General features: G+C 48.7%; 5 protein-coding genes across 5 annotated transcripts; 4 read left to right on the forward strand and 1 right to left on the reverse strand.

Annotated features, from left to right (window-relative positions):
- Positions 1 to 76: 76 nt before the first annotated feature.
- PGRI_088020 (methionine aminopeptidase 2) lies at positions 77 to 1,755 on the forward strand (the record flags this gene model as incomplete). Its single annotated transcript, XM_040796516.1, has 7 exons — positions 77 to 116; positions 169 to 276; positions 383 to 984; positions 1,035 to 1,298; positions 1,351 to 1,512; positions 1,563 to 1,649; positions 1,699 to 1,755. 7 exons carry the CDS (start codon positions 77 to 79, stop codon positions 1,753 to 1,755), a joined length of 1,320 nt encoding a protein of 439 aa, XP_040651054.1.
- A 218-nt stretch (positions 1,756 to 1,973) lies between these two features.
- On the forward strand, positions 1,974 to 3,459 carry PGRI_088030 (sphingolipid delta(4)-desaturase family protein; the record flags this gene model as incomplete). Its single annotated transcript, XM_040796517.1, has 3 exons — positions 1,974 to 2,159; positions 2,324 to 2,602; positions 2,680 to 3,459. 3 exons carry the CDS (start codon positions 1,974 to 1,976, stop codon positions 3,457 to 3,459), a joined length of 1,245 nt encoding a protein of 414 aa, XP_040651055.1.
- Positions 3,460 to 4,138: 679 nt separating this feature from the next.
- On the reverse strand, positions 4,139 to 5,326 carry PGRI_088040 (uncharacterized protein; the record flags this gene model as incomplete). The annotated part of the gene is made up of 7 exons (XM_040796518.1): positions 4,139 to 4,570; positions 4,622 to 4,708; positions 4,767 to 4,882; positions 4,937 to 4,995; positions 5,060 to 5,082; positions 5,155 to 5,225; positions 5,287 to 5,326. The coding sequence occupies 7 exons, from the start codon at positions 5,324 to 5,326 to the stop codon at positions 4,139 to 4,141; spliced, it is 828 nt and encodes a 275-aa protein (XP_040651056.1).
- Positions 5,327 to 6,515: 1,189 nt separating this feature from the next.
- On the forward strand, positions 6,516 to 7,571 carry PGRI_088050 (UBA and UBX domain-containing protein; the record flags this gene model as incomplete). The annotated part of the gene is made up of 3 exons (XM_040796519.1): positions 6,516 to 6,597; positions 6,653 to 6,996; positions 7,065 to 7,571. The coding sequence occupies 3 exons, from the start codon at positions 6,516 to 6,518 to the stop codon at positions 7,569 to 7,571; spliced, it is 933 nt and encodes a 310-aa protein (XP_040651057.1).
- A 351-nt stretch (positions 7,572 to 7,922) lies between these two features.
- On the forward strand, positions 7,923 to 9,952 carry PGRI_088060 (RAD52 DNA repair protein RADC; the record flags this gene model as incomplete). The annotated part of the gene is made up of 5 exons (XM_040796520.1): positions 7,923 to 8,255; positions 8,309 to 8,395; positions 8,462 to 8,641; positions 8,697 to 8,874; positions 8,925 to 9,952. The coding sequence occupies 5 exons, from the start codon at positions 7,923 to 7,925 to the stop codon at positions 9,950 to 9,952; spliced, it is 1,806 nt and encodes a 601-aa protein (XP_040651058.1).
- Positions 9,953 to 13,288: the final 3,336 nt, after the last annotated feature.

The raw sequence follows: 13,288 nt of genomic DNA on the forward strand, positions 1-13,288 counted from the left end.
CAAAAATCTTTCCCCGAGATCCGACATTCCCCTCTTTTGCATTTGAACATACAACTTGTTAATTGCCACCTTCAAAATGGCAGCTCAGACTACAGACAAGCTGGAACAGTTGGACCGTGAGATTCATAAATATCTTGTGTGTGTTATATGTGACTGATCAAATACTAGTGAACGTCCAGGCCGCACCCACGGCAGACCAGGTTCCCGCTGAAGCGGAAGAGGACTCGGACGACGCTCCAGACGGCGAGGGTGCCGTAGAGGCTGGAGCTGCTGGAGGTAAGATTTCTTATCGAGGTTTCTTTCCGTGACCGGCAGAACACCACCCCACCCCACCCCCACAGAAGCCGACTGGGTTAAACTAACAGTGGGGTCAATTCTATAGCCGACAAAAAGAAGAAGAAGAAGAAGCCCAAGAAGAAGAGCAAGAAGAAGGGTGGTGCCAAGGTTCAGAGCGAGCCACCGCGTGTCCCTGTCTCTAACCTCTTCCCCAACGGTAAATACCCCGAGGGTGAGATCGTCGAATACCTAAACGACAATGCCTACCGTACCACCAACGAAGAGAAACGATACCTCGATCGCATGAACAATGACTTCCTGGAGGAATATCGCCAGGGTGCTGAGGTTCACCGTCAAGTCCGCCAGTATGCGCAGAAGAACATCAAGCCCGGCCAGACTTTAACCGAGATCGCGGAGGGCATTGAAGATTCAGTGCGCGCTCTGACTGGCCACTCAGGTCTGGAGGAGGGTGATAACCTTAAGGGTGGCATGGGCTTCCCTTGTGGTCTGAGCATCAATCACTGTGCTGCGCATTATACCCCGAACGCGGGTAACAAGATGATTCTAAACCAAGGAGACGTGATGAAGGTCGATTTCGGTGCACACCTCAACGGCCGCATCGTGGACAGTGCTTTCACCATGTCTTTTGACCCAGTGTACGATCCTCTTCTCGCTGCTGTTAAGGACGCTACCAACACCGGTATCCGGGTAAGAGCGCCTATTCTTCTTCGTTCCAAACACAGCTGACAGGTTTTCAGGAAGCGGGAATTGACGTCCGTATGAGTGATATTGGTGCGGCCATTCAAGAAGCTATGGAGAGTTACGAAGTCGAGCTCAATGGTACTATGCACCCCGTCAAGTGTATCCGCAACTTGAACGGTCACAACATTGACCAGCATGTTATTCACGGTGGCAAAAGTGTGCCTATCGTCAAGGGTACTGACCAGACCAAGATGGAAGAAGGTGAAGTTTTCGCCATTGAGACCTTCGGTAGTACCGGTAAAGGTTACGTGCGAGAGGAAGTAAGTTTATACTGTAGTCAATGGGCCAAGAACCAAACTAACATGCCACCAGATGGAAACCTCGCACTACGCTCTCGCCTCTGACGCTCCTAACGTTCCCCTGCGTCTTTCGTCTGCCAAGAACCTGTTGAATGTGATCAACAAGAACTTTGGCACCCTTCCTTTCTGTCGCCGTTACCTTGACCGTCTGGGTCAGGACAAGTACCTTTTGGGCGTAAGTTAACATGAAGTTCCTGCACGAGGCACCGAAGCTGACGAATATAGTTGAACAACTTGGTTTCTTCTGGAATTGTCCAGGACTATCCTCCTCTCTGCGATATCAAGGGTTCATACACTGCCCAATATGAACATGTATGTTTCTATTTTTGGATTTTCTGGACCATTTACTGACTTATTTTAGACAATCGTGTTGCGGCCGAACGTGAAGGAGGTTATTAGCCGTGGCGACGACTATTGATGTATCTCATATAGATATATGTAAAAACTAAAAGCATGATGCAAAGATCCTTAGTAATGTCTTTAATATGAGACCTGGGCCTCTATCAAAACGCCGATCCTGCCAAGCCTCAAACCATCAAGTATGCCGTGTCGCCCCACGTGGAACGACTCCCGACTTTTTAAATCGGCTCCTATCTCTCATGGCTTAAAACTTCGACACATATCCAATTTTTTATCATGTCTGCGGTTGAAACAACTTCGCCGCACCTTCGAGTGTCGGCAGCCAAGATATCTGGCAAAGCACAACCAGAATCAACCAGAATCCAGGCACCAGAGGCTTTGGTCGACGATCATTTTTTCTGGACATACACTGAAGAGCCGCATCGCTCAAGACGCCAGGCAATTATTAAGGCCCATCCGGAGGTATGTGACTCTATATTACGGGCCCCCATGGTGTCATGGTGGTTCGGCAAGACTTCATGCGGAGCTTTTGCGGAGTTCCTGTATACACCTGGCCACTTTCCTCGGCAACGGACGGCCTCAACAAATGCAATTGCAATGCTAATTCGTGATATTTGTATCTATAGGTCACCAAACTATGTGGCCCAGAGCCTCTCACCAAATGGGTTGTCCTCGGCGTCGTGTCCTTACAACTCACCTGTGCCTACCTCCTCCGCAATACTTCAATGCTCGATTGGCGGTTCCTGGCCACAGCATACGTGATCGGAGCGACTTGCAATCAGAACCTGTTCCTCGCCATCCATGAGATATCTCACAATCTGGCATTCCGGTCCGCCTTTGCCAACCGATTGCTCGCCATCTTCGCCAACATCCCTATCGGAGTGCCGTACAGTGCAGCCTTCAGAGTATGTATACTCTTCCATATACCAGAACTGAGTCCTGCCCCCAAAGTAGTCCTGAACTGACACAATACGTCCACTAGCCCTACCACCTGACGCACCACAAATCCCTCGGCGTAACAGGCCTAGACACCGATCTCCCCACAGCAGTGGAAGCCTTCCTCCTAGACTCCGTCCTAGGCAAGACTTTCTTCTGCACCTTCCAAATCCTCTTCTACGCCCTGCGCCCAATGTTCATCTACAGCCCTCCCTTCACCCACATCCACCTCCTGAATATAGTCATCCAAGTAGGCTTCGACTACGGTCTTACCAAATTATGCGGCGGCAGCCTCCAGCCAGTGCTATATTTCATAATGAGCTCATTCCTCGCCGGTTCCCTGCACCCCTGTGCGGGCCATTTCATCGCGGAGCACTACTTCTTCTCGAATGTGGAGGGCGGCGGCACTGAGTCCTTGACCGAGCTAAAGAACAACGAGAAGTCCAAGGCCCCGCACCCCCTTGACTCCCTGCCTCCACCGGAGACATACTCGTACTATGGCCCGCTCAATATCCTCACTTACAATGTCGGATTGCATAACGAGCACCACGATTTCCCTGCTATCCCCTGGACCAAGTTGTATAAGCTGCATGAGATTGCGAGCGAGTTCTATGAGCCGCTACCTTGCCACCGGAGCTGGGTTTGGGTTATTTGGACTTTTATCTTGGATAAGAATGTTGGTCCGTGGTGTCGTGTGAAGCGCGCACAGGGTGGAAAGATTGTTGGAGGTGGGAAGCAGTGGAATGGCCGTGCTGGTGAGGCTGCGTCGGCGGGTCCGGCGGGTGAAGAGGGTGATGGGTGGAAGGAGAGTGAGATTCAATGTTAGATTTTGCTCTGCCTTGTATAACGTCTGGTGTTGAGCTCCAGTTGTTCAATTACAGACATCATTGGGAGTTAGGAACTTGTATTTGTGCTTGTATTTGTTAGATATGTTTTGTTTACAATAGAAATCGGCTATCATTTCCAGTGCCTGTGTCGGTAGAATCATCCAAGGTGCAAAGATAGGGCCGAATCGCCGCAATGAACCATACTGCAGGAGATGAAGTCCCTAACTACGACACGGAAGCATGGAAGTAGCTCTAGTAGCAATCACATGAATTATCCCGAGCTCCAGAAAGGGTTATGAAACAAAGAGAAACGTATCGAGAGGCTGAGTCCGTTTATCATAAATGATATTGGACAAGAGAAAGGGTAAAAAAGAACAAAAGCAAATCACAACAAAGAAAATGATCAGACAGACAGATGTCTGACCTCAGAGGGAGTTCGGAAGTTCAGAGCGACAACATGAAAGTAGAGTATTGATACTGGGGGAAACATCTCAAAGCAGGCGCATAAAAAAGGCTGATGCAAGAACAGATAGGAAACAGCATGCTCTTCAAGAGAAAAACAATAGATGGGAATTTGGAGAGGCGTCAGCGACGTTAGACCGGAAGCATTGAGCACGCGGGAGAGGAGGTGCAATTATGCCAGATAGACCGTGAGAAAGCGACAAACAGAAGACCAGATTAGAAGAAGAAGTACGCGATCAAGAAGCTGAGCAGGCAGAGGCATGCTACACCTTGGATCGAAACTCCGCCAGCCGTTGGCCCATGTGACTGCTGCATGGCGGCTGGCACAGCCTTGCCGGTAACCTCTCCGCCGGTCTTCCGCTGCCGCAGTCCTTGGTCTGCAAGTCGGTCCTTTAGTCGCTGGATCTGTGCGTTGGCTTCGGACAGCTGGGATTTGAGTTCGTCGCTTGAGGGAAGAGCATTGGCAACAGCGGATCGGGCATTTGACATGGCAGATGCGGGCTCGCGCTGGGGAGACTGGGACTTCTTCTCGGAGAAATCGGGAGCAGGAATTGGGGACGGTTCATCGGAGTCGATCTTTTTGGGAGCCGGGGTCTGGAAGTTTGCGCCGCCAGGAGAAGTGTACGCCGGAGGTTCCTCATCATGCACCTGGTAAAAGTTAGACTGAGTGTATAGAGATATGATTGCTGAGTGTGATACCGAGTCGTTCGCTGGAGCGGCATCTGATGCTAGGTAGACAACTCGGATCTTGCGCTCAACCACATCGGCCTTGGGAGTTTGATCGAACTAAATATAGATATTAGTTATTGATCTTGACATTCAAAATCCCGCATTCTGGACATACAATCTGGCCAACGCTGGCATCCTCCAAGCCACGGGAGACTGGGACGGCCTGAACTAGGAACTTATCCTTGCACTTGGCATCCGGAGCGGGGTCCTCCTTCATAGCCTGAAGCAACACTATCGAGTACAGTTAAACCAGGGTAGTTCAGGTGTACCCGCTTGTCAACTAACCTTGGACTTCGACAGTCTTGCCCGCCTCGATGTGGCCGGAATTAGGTCGCACACAGTAGCTGGAATATAATTAGATAACAAATCTCGGGTATAGGCATTGCGCAAAGAATCGTCAGAACATACTGCTTAGGAGCGGTGGTTTTGACCTAGTGCGCCGAGGACATATGTTAGTACTGCTGGTATCCCGCGACAAAGGCCGAGGGGGATGTCACACGTACCTTGAAGACCACAGGTTCCTCGTTCGGGTTGCTCAGGCGGAGAACCTGGCATACTTCATGATTGAAGGGACCTATTATCAAGAGATGAGTGGTTGGTCTAGGCAGGTCTGAGACAGGTTCGGGTTCACTCACGCTTGAAGCCCAACTCGGAGGGCTCGATTTGGATAGTCATAGTGCACGTGGTCAGAATGAAAGAGGTGGGAGTAGGGAACAAAGATGACAAGAGCACAGATGACTGTAGACGATCAGGTTCCGATTGGGAAATAAAGGTGTGGGAGGGTTATCAGGTTTAATGTGATGCCTCAGGAGTTTGATTACTGTCCACATGGACACTTCGGGGAAAGCTGCTGAGTCAGCAAACAGTCAGGTGATGTCACTATTGACAATTCTATACATTCGAATTTGGCTTCATTTTACTGTATTGGGATCTTAGATGTAGTACTCCGTATGTATGAGGTCTTTTCTTCTCTCTATTCTTTCCCAGGTGTCGCATCCCCACATTCTTAGGTGAACAGTCCCATCTACCTGCATGTGATGCTTGCGGTGGGGTCGATTCCCACTTATGTTTCAATTGTAAGTATTTCATGTTCTATTGATAGCTCATATAGCGGATCCTGGTCATTCTATTGAGAATAAGCTAGCAAATGCTTAATTTTCATGATTCGAAATCGATAGAGCTGGAGCTGTGTCATGAAGACATGCGTCTATATCCCTCCGCTACAATCAATTTACCCTAAACTCAATGATTATTGCACGTCAATGGATGCCATCCAACTTGCCAATGATGTCGTTGAACTCGTAAAAACTGGCATACTTACAATCTGAGTGTCTCGTATGACCCACGTCCTTAGCAAAGATTGCAGTCAACCATACAGTGCTAGTCCCTCTCCATATATATATCCCAGTGTTGCATTGTGCATGGTACTTAACAAGTCCTCTAATTACAGAACACTACTAGGTCCTGGGGGTTCCTACCTAGATCAAATTACGTGCTTATTCAGCCCCAAAGAGTCCTGGAGCATAAACCTATTCAGGTCAGCACACAGCTACCCAGCTACCCAAATATTTAAGTGGAAGGCGTGTGCTTGGGTAGTACTAGTCACGTACAACATAGAGAGGTGCAATTGAAGTCGCCACTTTTTAAAAGCATGCAACATTGAAGTATCCCTTAGACGTGATATCGAGAAACTTGATGCCATAGAAACCGGGGAAGGCAAGTGGGCCTTATTACTCGCCGCCTTTCTGATACGTCACCCACTCTATTCTCACTCTCTTCTGGATCACATATCTGATTCAATCTTGACAAATTGCTCTTATTTTCCAAGCGCATCATATCATATTTTTTTTATATTCCAGCAATCATGGCATCGGACCTGGACCAGCTCATTGAAATGGGCTTTGACAAAGAGCGCGCCCAGCTCGCAGTGACGAAGACTGGTGGCTGTAAGTTTCTGCTTTTTCCCTGATATCCACAGCTATTCTCTAACTGGCTTAATAGTGCAAGGTGCACTGCAGTGGCTCGAAGACAACCAAGACAAGTCATTGGAGGAGATACAGACCCAAGCACAATCGGCACAAGACGAAGAGAGCCCCGCACTCCAACCCGGCGAACAACCACGCAGCTTGGTATGCAACGAGTGTGGCAAGAAGTTCCGAGGCCAGTCACAGGCTGAGTTCCACGCATCAAAGTCGGGACATGTTGATTTTGCTGAGTCTACGGAGGAGATTGCTCCGTTGACTGAGGAGCAGAAGAAGCAGAGACTGGCGGAGCTTCGGGAGAAGCTTGCGGCGAAGCGCGCAGTGCTCTCGGAACAGGACAAGATTGACAAGAAGAAGAATGAGGTACGTTTGCCTTATCTTGGTCCCCACAATTAGAGACTGGGAGTATTTTGTTAACTCCTTTTTATCAGGAAATCCGAAGAAAGAGCACCAAGGAAAGCCAAGATGCCAAGGAGGAGTTGGAACGGAAACAACAGTTGAAGGAGGCAGCCAAGAAGAAGAAGGAGAAGCAGGACGAAATCGAGGCCAAGAAACGCATCAAGGCAAAGATCGAGGCCGACAAGGAGGAGCGTCGGCTGAAGGCAGAGAAGCAACGCGCTGAGCGTGCCGGTGAGGCTCCTCCTTCACGGCCCGCTGCCGCCCCGGCACCCACTTCCTCCGGTCCCGCTACATCTAAACCCGCCTCGGCCTATACGGAAACTCGGCTGCGGTTCCAATCATCCAAGGGTAACATCATGAAGACACTACCCGTTGACACCACGTTGTTCGAGGTTGCCGCTGCATTGAGGGAACAGGATGGGGTAGAGGTCCAGAGCTTTGTGCAGACTTTCCCCAAGAAGGTGTTTGATAATGAGTTCTTTGGGGAAACTTTGAAGGAACTAGGACTTGTGCCTAGTGCCAGTCTCGTCATCCAATGATTGTTGCCATACCCTTTCCTCCCAAAGGATAGATAGCTTTCATAAAGAATGAGAAATGAGATGCAACTTTAATAGTCTCCAGAGGTGAATCAAATTTCCATTAATCTTTTTGCCTACTATGTATCTTTAATATCCTCAAATAATGTGTTTTGTTTACTTTTGGTTCACAAAGCTGTAATCTTATCTTATCGCGATACCATCATGTGATGTCGTGATGAGCCGCGTCTTGGTGCCTAAAGGCAACGCGTTCGACACGCCGTCATTACATCTAATATCGAACACCACACACATTTGCAATAGAATATGCCAGCGTGAGACACAAACCCCAGAGCCTGGAAATAATCGTATCCCATGGAATCGAGCACTGATAGTGGTAAATTCAGCGTTGGCGACCAACATCGCGGTGGTGCGGGATCTATTATGATGCCGAACGCTACAGGAGCCACCACAGCAAACCCCTTCGAGGAACCCCAACGCCGAATTAGCGAATACACAGCACAAGAAATTGCAACACTACAAGCGCGTCTCGATAAGAAATTGGGACCCGAATACATCTCTGCGCGACCTGGTGCTGCGGGACAGAAAGTCCACTATCTCTCCGCGGATAAATGTATCAACCTTGCGAATGAGGTGTTTGGATTCAATGGCTGGTCCAGCTCAATCCAGACGATTCAGATTGATTTTGTGCGTTGGTCATGTGTTTATCGGCTACATGGGGATTGACTAACGATTACCAGGTCGAGGAGAATCAAAACACAGGCAAGATTAGCCTGGGACTTTCAGTCATTATGAGAGTTACCCTTAGGGATGGAACCTTTCATGAGGTAAAGGAGTCTCTTCAAGATATGAATTTCTGGTGGGTTGTTGTGTTAACTCCAGACCTCTTCTAGGATATTGGCTACGGGCATATTGAGAACTGCAAGGGCAAGGCCGCAGCATTTGAGAAGGCCAAAAAAGAAGGCACAACAGACGCTTTGAAACGTGCATTGAGGAACTTCGGCAACGTGTTGGGTAATTGTATCTATGACAAGGATTATGTGGCCAAAGTGACCAAAGTCAAGGCAGCGCCTGTATGGTCCCGAATTTCCTCCAATCTACCATGTGCCATGCTGACTATCCGGATAGGGAAAATGGGACGTTGAAGATCTTCATCGCCATCCTGACTTCGCGCCACCTAAGAAACAAGTGCCTCCGCCCAAACGTGTACCAGAAGAGGATGATCTACCGCTTCCTCGTCCTATACATCAAGCTAGAGGCAATAATCTCGAGAATATTTCTTTCGAAGGGGATGGGGAGTTTGGCAGTATGTGTTAGAGGAAAACACAAACTTGAGCCTTGGCTAATGGTCTTTAGGTGATCTCTTCGATGAAGCCGATTTCGGGGTAGCAGAGACCGATACAGGCAATCCAGATGAGATCGTAGTAGACACAGAAACTCTTACAGAACAGCAGCGCCATGTGCCAGTTTCAGCGCCTCAGCGAGGACCGCCTGTTCGAGCAGGATATAACTCCGGGGTCGTAACACCATCAAAACCAGAGCGATGGAATGGCTCGGGCCAAGTGGGACGGCCTAATCCCGTAAATGCGCCACAGAACGCATCAGCTATCCCATCTCCAGTTACGGTACAAGGTCGACCAATGGGCGCTCAAGGTGCTCAAAACGTTGCAAACCCGAGACCATCAGTTCCACCACAGCAACCAGTTGGCCAAAATGCTCCACAAAACAACATTGCTCAGCCTCCCATCAAGCGGGACACCGGCTCCGGGGGTTTCCAGGGGAATCAGGATATGAATCCGCCGCAAGGCACACCGTCGACGGGTTTCTTTTCCGCCAGAGCAGTGGATCTCCTCCGCGAAAACCCTAATTCTATCCCGCCAGGAGCACCTCAATTCGATCCCCACGCAGAGAGTCCCTCCATCCGCAAGACGGCTGGTGTAGATCATACCAAAAGCATTCCGATTGCTAGACCGATGCTGTCGGGCGCCTCCCCTACAGTCTCTGCAGTCTCTCCAGCACCGCCCAATAACAGCACACGCGACTTTGTCAATCCTGCAACGGATATGCAACGCAGAGTCGGTGCTCCTGGCGGTGGAGTCAACAGTCCGGTCAGCAGAGGCCCTTCTGTTTCATCATATCGACCATTGACCCGACCTAACCTAGACCAAAGGAGCGTTTCCAACCCAGCAGTGGTGAACCGAGGCAATATGCAGCCCCAGCAGAATCTCAACGGGAAACGCCCTCCGTTGGTGGACGTCACCAATGCTGATGCTACACCTGGTGCACACCCAGGGGCCCCGGCATCCGGCCCGAACGATCCAAAACGTCCCCGAGTATCGGATGCTGACTCGGGGGCTTCCGGGCCTCGTCCACCAACGCAGTAATGAACATGATCTGATTTGTCTTTTATGTCGAGGAGGGTGCATTACCGCTCAATTTCCAAGTGCAAGCGTTCCTATTTCGTGGAAATTTCTTTTTTTACCTTCACCTATGACCTGCCGCGTCATGGTATGGGTTACCACGGCAGGGGAAGTATGGCAGGCGTTCCGGAGTCAAAGCAAATGGATCCACAGGATCCCAGCGGGGAAACATGTTAACTGGATTTTGATATTCACATGGGCATATTTTATTTTTGTAAAAAGAATCTGGAGCATGTTCTTCAAGACCATTTCCTAATGGGGATTGAGCGCATATATGCGCTCAATCCCCATTAGGCATCAAGTACGCCGAGAATAAAACATCAATAACACCAACTATTCGGCACTTAGAATTGACATCATATTCGATACAGAAGTACGAGGCTTGGAAACTCCTATGTCCTCAGTTAGATGCCAAGGTACCGAACAAAAAGCAAACAGAATATTTAGGAACCTCTCCCGTTCCCCGAGAATGAACCCGAACCAATCGCGGAAAGCAAATACGTCGACCCTGACAGCAAAGCCACAAATCCACAAAATACCCGGGTATTCAATGGCCCACGACACTGGGTAACAATTCCCATCGGTATTCTCGGCATGTTTCGATTGGTGGAATGGTGCATTAGCTCGAAAGGACAAAAAGTCGAAGACCTAACAGCTCAAGGGATTGGCGGGTCGGTGCCTAGATTGTGCAGTTCTTGAGCTCAATTTGGTACTTTTTTTTTTTTTGCTTTTATTTCTACAATGTTTTCTTTTTTTTTTCTTCGAGGCTTGCATTATGCACCGTTGTCACTGGATCGTCCTCTCCGGGTGTTTGGGTGTCTCCAGGTAGAGAAGAAGTGTGCATATCCTGATAGACTTGTGTTTGCTTTTCCAATACTCTAGATCGAGAATTGCCCATACTAATAGTAAGTTAGGGATCTGATCCTCTAAAGTGGAATTGCTAAAATTTTCGGGGTGGCTTGAATGAATTAATATATAAAATAAAGCAGAAACAAAATGATCCGAAGTGATCAGATCTGATGGGAAGCGATGTGAAATGGAATGAAATGGGATTTTATTAGAAAAAAGAATTAAATAAACCTGAGATCTACAGGTGGAACAGGGATCCTGAATCGTCCCCCATGCTCCTGCATATACTTCGGATGTGCTAGTCTCGCTACGGAGTACATAGGAGGAGAGGATCTGAGCCCCAGGAGGTCAAGCGCTGGGGCCACGAGTTGACTGGCGTTTATTCTCCGGCTTCCTGCTTTTACGGTGCTTGAATAATATTGTGGTGCATGTCCAAGTTGGTAGTAGACAAGGGTATTTCGAGCCCTTGAAGATAATTGCCATATATTATTATTTGAAAAGGTATTTAAAGAAGAATGGATATCCCCATCCATCGAGATATAAATAAGTTTGCTTTTCGTTGCCAAATCCCACTGCACATAGACCTTATTTGTGAGAAGATGACTTCCTTCATTGGTCTTTGGCAGAGCTATACTCCAACAAACACTGTTGTTGCCGGCCTTGGTCTTGTCCTTTTCATTCTGACCTTGGTTATTCTATACCTGAGAGTCTATCGAAGACGCTGGCCTACCGCCGACTTGACAATTCCACAAGTATGAAGCTTAAGTATCCTTTGCCGATATTTTCTAACCTTTCTAGGGAAACATGACCAGAATTCCTACTTGGAAAAGGTCCTACGGCCTGGATGTACAGCAGCCCTATAGGCGTGCATCGTATGGATTTGAAGGTAAGCAAACTCGTTTCCAACTTCCCAACCCATCAGAGCCGCATCTGACTGGATTCAATCGGGTTTAGATGTGTAAATGGGAAGATTAAACGCAGGGCACACGGACCTGGTCTGGTGGCAGTCATATTATGACATGTAGAAAACTAGGGTGACAGGGTATAAGGACGATCTTCAGAGAAAATCTCTACATTTCATCAGATCTTTGTAGTCTAGCCAAAGTAAACAAAGTAAACAATGCAATTTTGATAGGTCTCGTTCTAGATTTCGCCCTTTAGTAATAGGCATATCAGAAAGAGCAAGGGCAAGAGAATCCCTGAAAGCACCGTGCACATCACCGTGTCAAGTCTACACATGTGTGTTGATATAGACCGTTATGTACTTTGGCCAGACCTTCAGATGTATGCATAGTACTTTCAGCCGGAAGTCGGGTCGTCTTCCCCGATCGAAACTACCGGGTTTTTAACGTGCTGAAAACAGTTCCTGGCCGCTGTAGCCGCAGCGGGGAGTGAACCGAAAAAAAAGAAAAGAAAATGGAGGAAAAGGAAGAAATAAAAAAGGACTGTGACAGGTCGACTTAATTACAAAAGTCCGAGGACCGGGCCCGAGGGAGGGATTCCGACAGATCAGGTTAAGATTTTTCAAAGCGCAGAGGCTGAAACATATTTGCTTTTTTTCTCCTTTTTATTTTTGAACAGAATATTCGTCCAAATTCAACACTAAGCTACTTGGGGCAACTTTCCCCCTCAATCACTTGCTCTCAAGCACTGACAAATTCGAAACCACCTTATCAGCCAGGGCAATAGGAGATCTAGCATTCGTAATATCCAGCGTTTTCATCTCCAACCCCAACTTAATCCTAACCAATTCCGAAGCTCGACAGCCGACAGCGAGTCCAACTCGCACGCAATCAATGGCTGTGCTGGCTCCAGCTCCAGCTCCGGCTCCGGCTCCGTCTCCAGTCGCAGAGTCTTGATAAATTGTCCCGAGAGCACCTCGAGACCAGCCTTACCCAGGGCAGCCACGTCGGCGCCCGATTCATGCATTAAGCGGAATGCCCGAATTGCCTGGTCAACCGAGTCGCTGCCATCGCTGGCCTCTACTCCGCCCATGGCATCATAGCGGTTGTTGAACTGGTAGCAACGTCCTTGAAATTGACGCCAACTGCCATCACTTCAACCACTTCAACTTCGATATATCCTTCGTCCACTGCAGGCGGACCGTTGGCGAGGACTTCGGTCTCACACCATGTCAGGTTCTGTAACCTCCCGAGCTGCTCAGCTCTTAGTTGGACCAATGCTTCGGTACCGTGAAGGCTCATGACTTCACGTGCAACGCGGAAGAATCCATGGACCATCGCACTGTCTGGATTAGTGACAGGGGACAGGCTATCTTTGCCATAGTAGTATCGCCAATGAACATGAACTCTCCAGGGCCGTGAAATTTGGAAACCTATATATCAACTCACCAATCATTACAAATCCCGCCCCTCCACCTGCACCTTCCCAAGTTCCATCCATGGGTCCTTCCCCCGCTAACAACCTTGGAAAAGTAAACAATGACGTTAA

Source organism: Penicillium griseofulvum (assembly GCF_001561935.1).
Source record: "Penicillium griseofulvum strain PG3 chromosome Unknown contig_11, whole genome shotgun sequence".
NCBI classification, from domain to species: Eukaryota; Fungi; Ascomycota; class Eurotiomycetes; order Eurotiales; family Aspergillaceae; genus Penicillium; species Penicillium griseofulvum.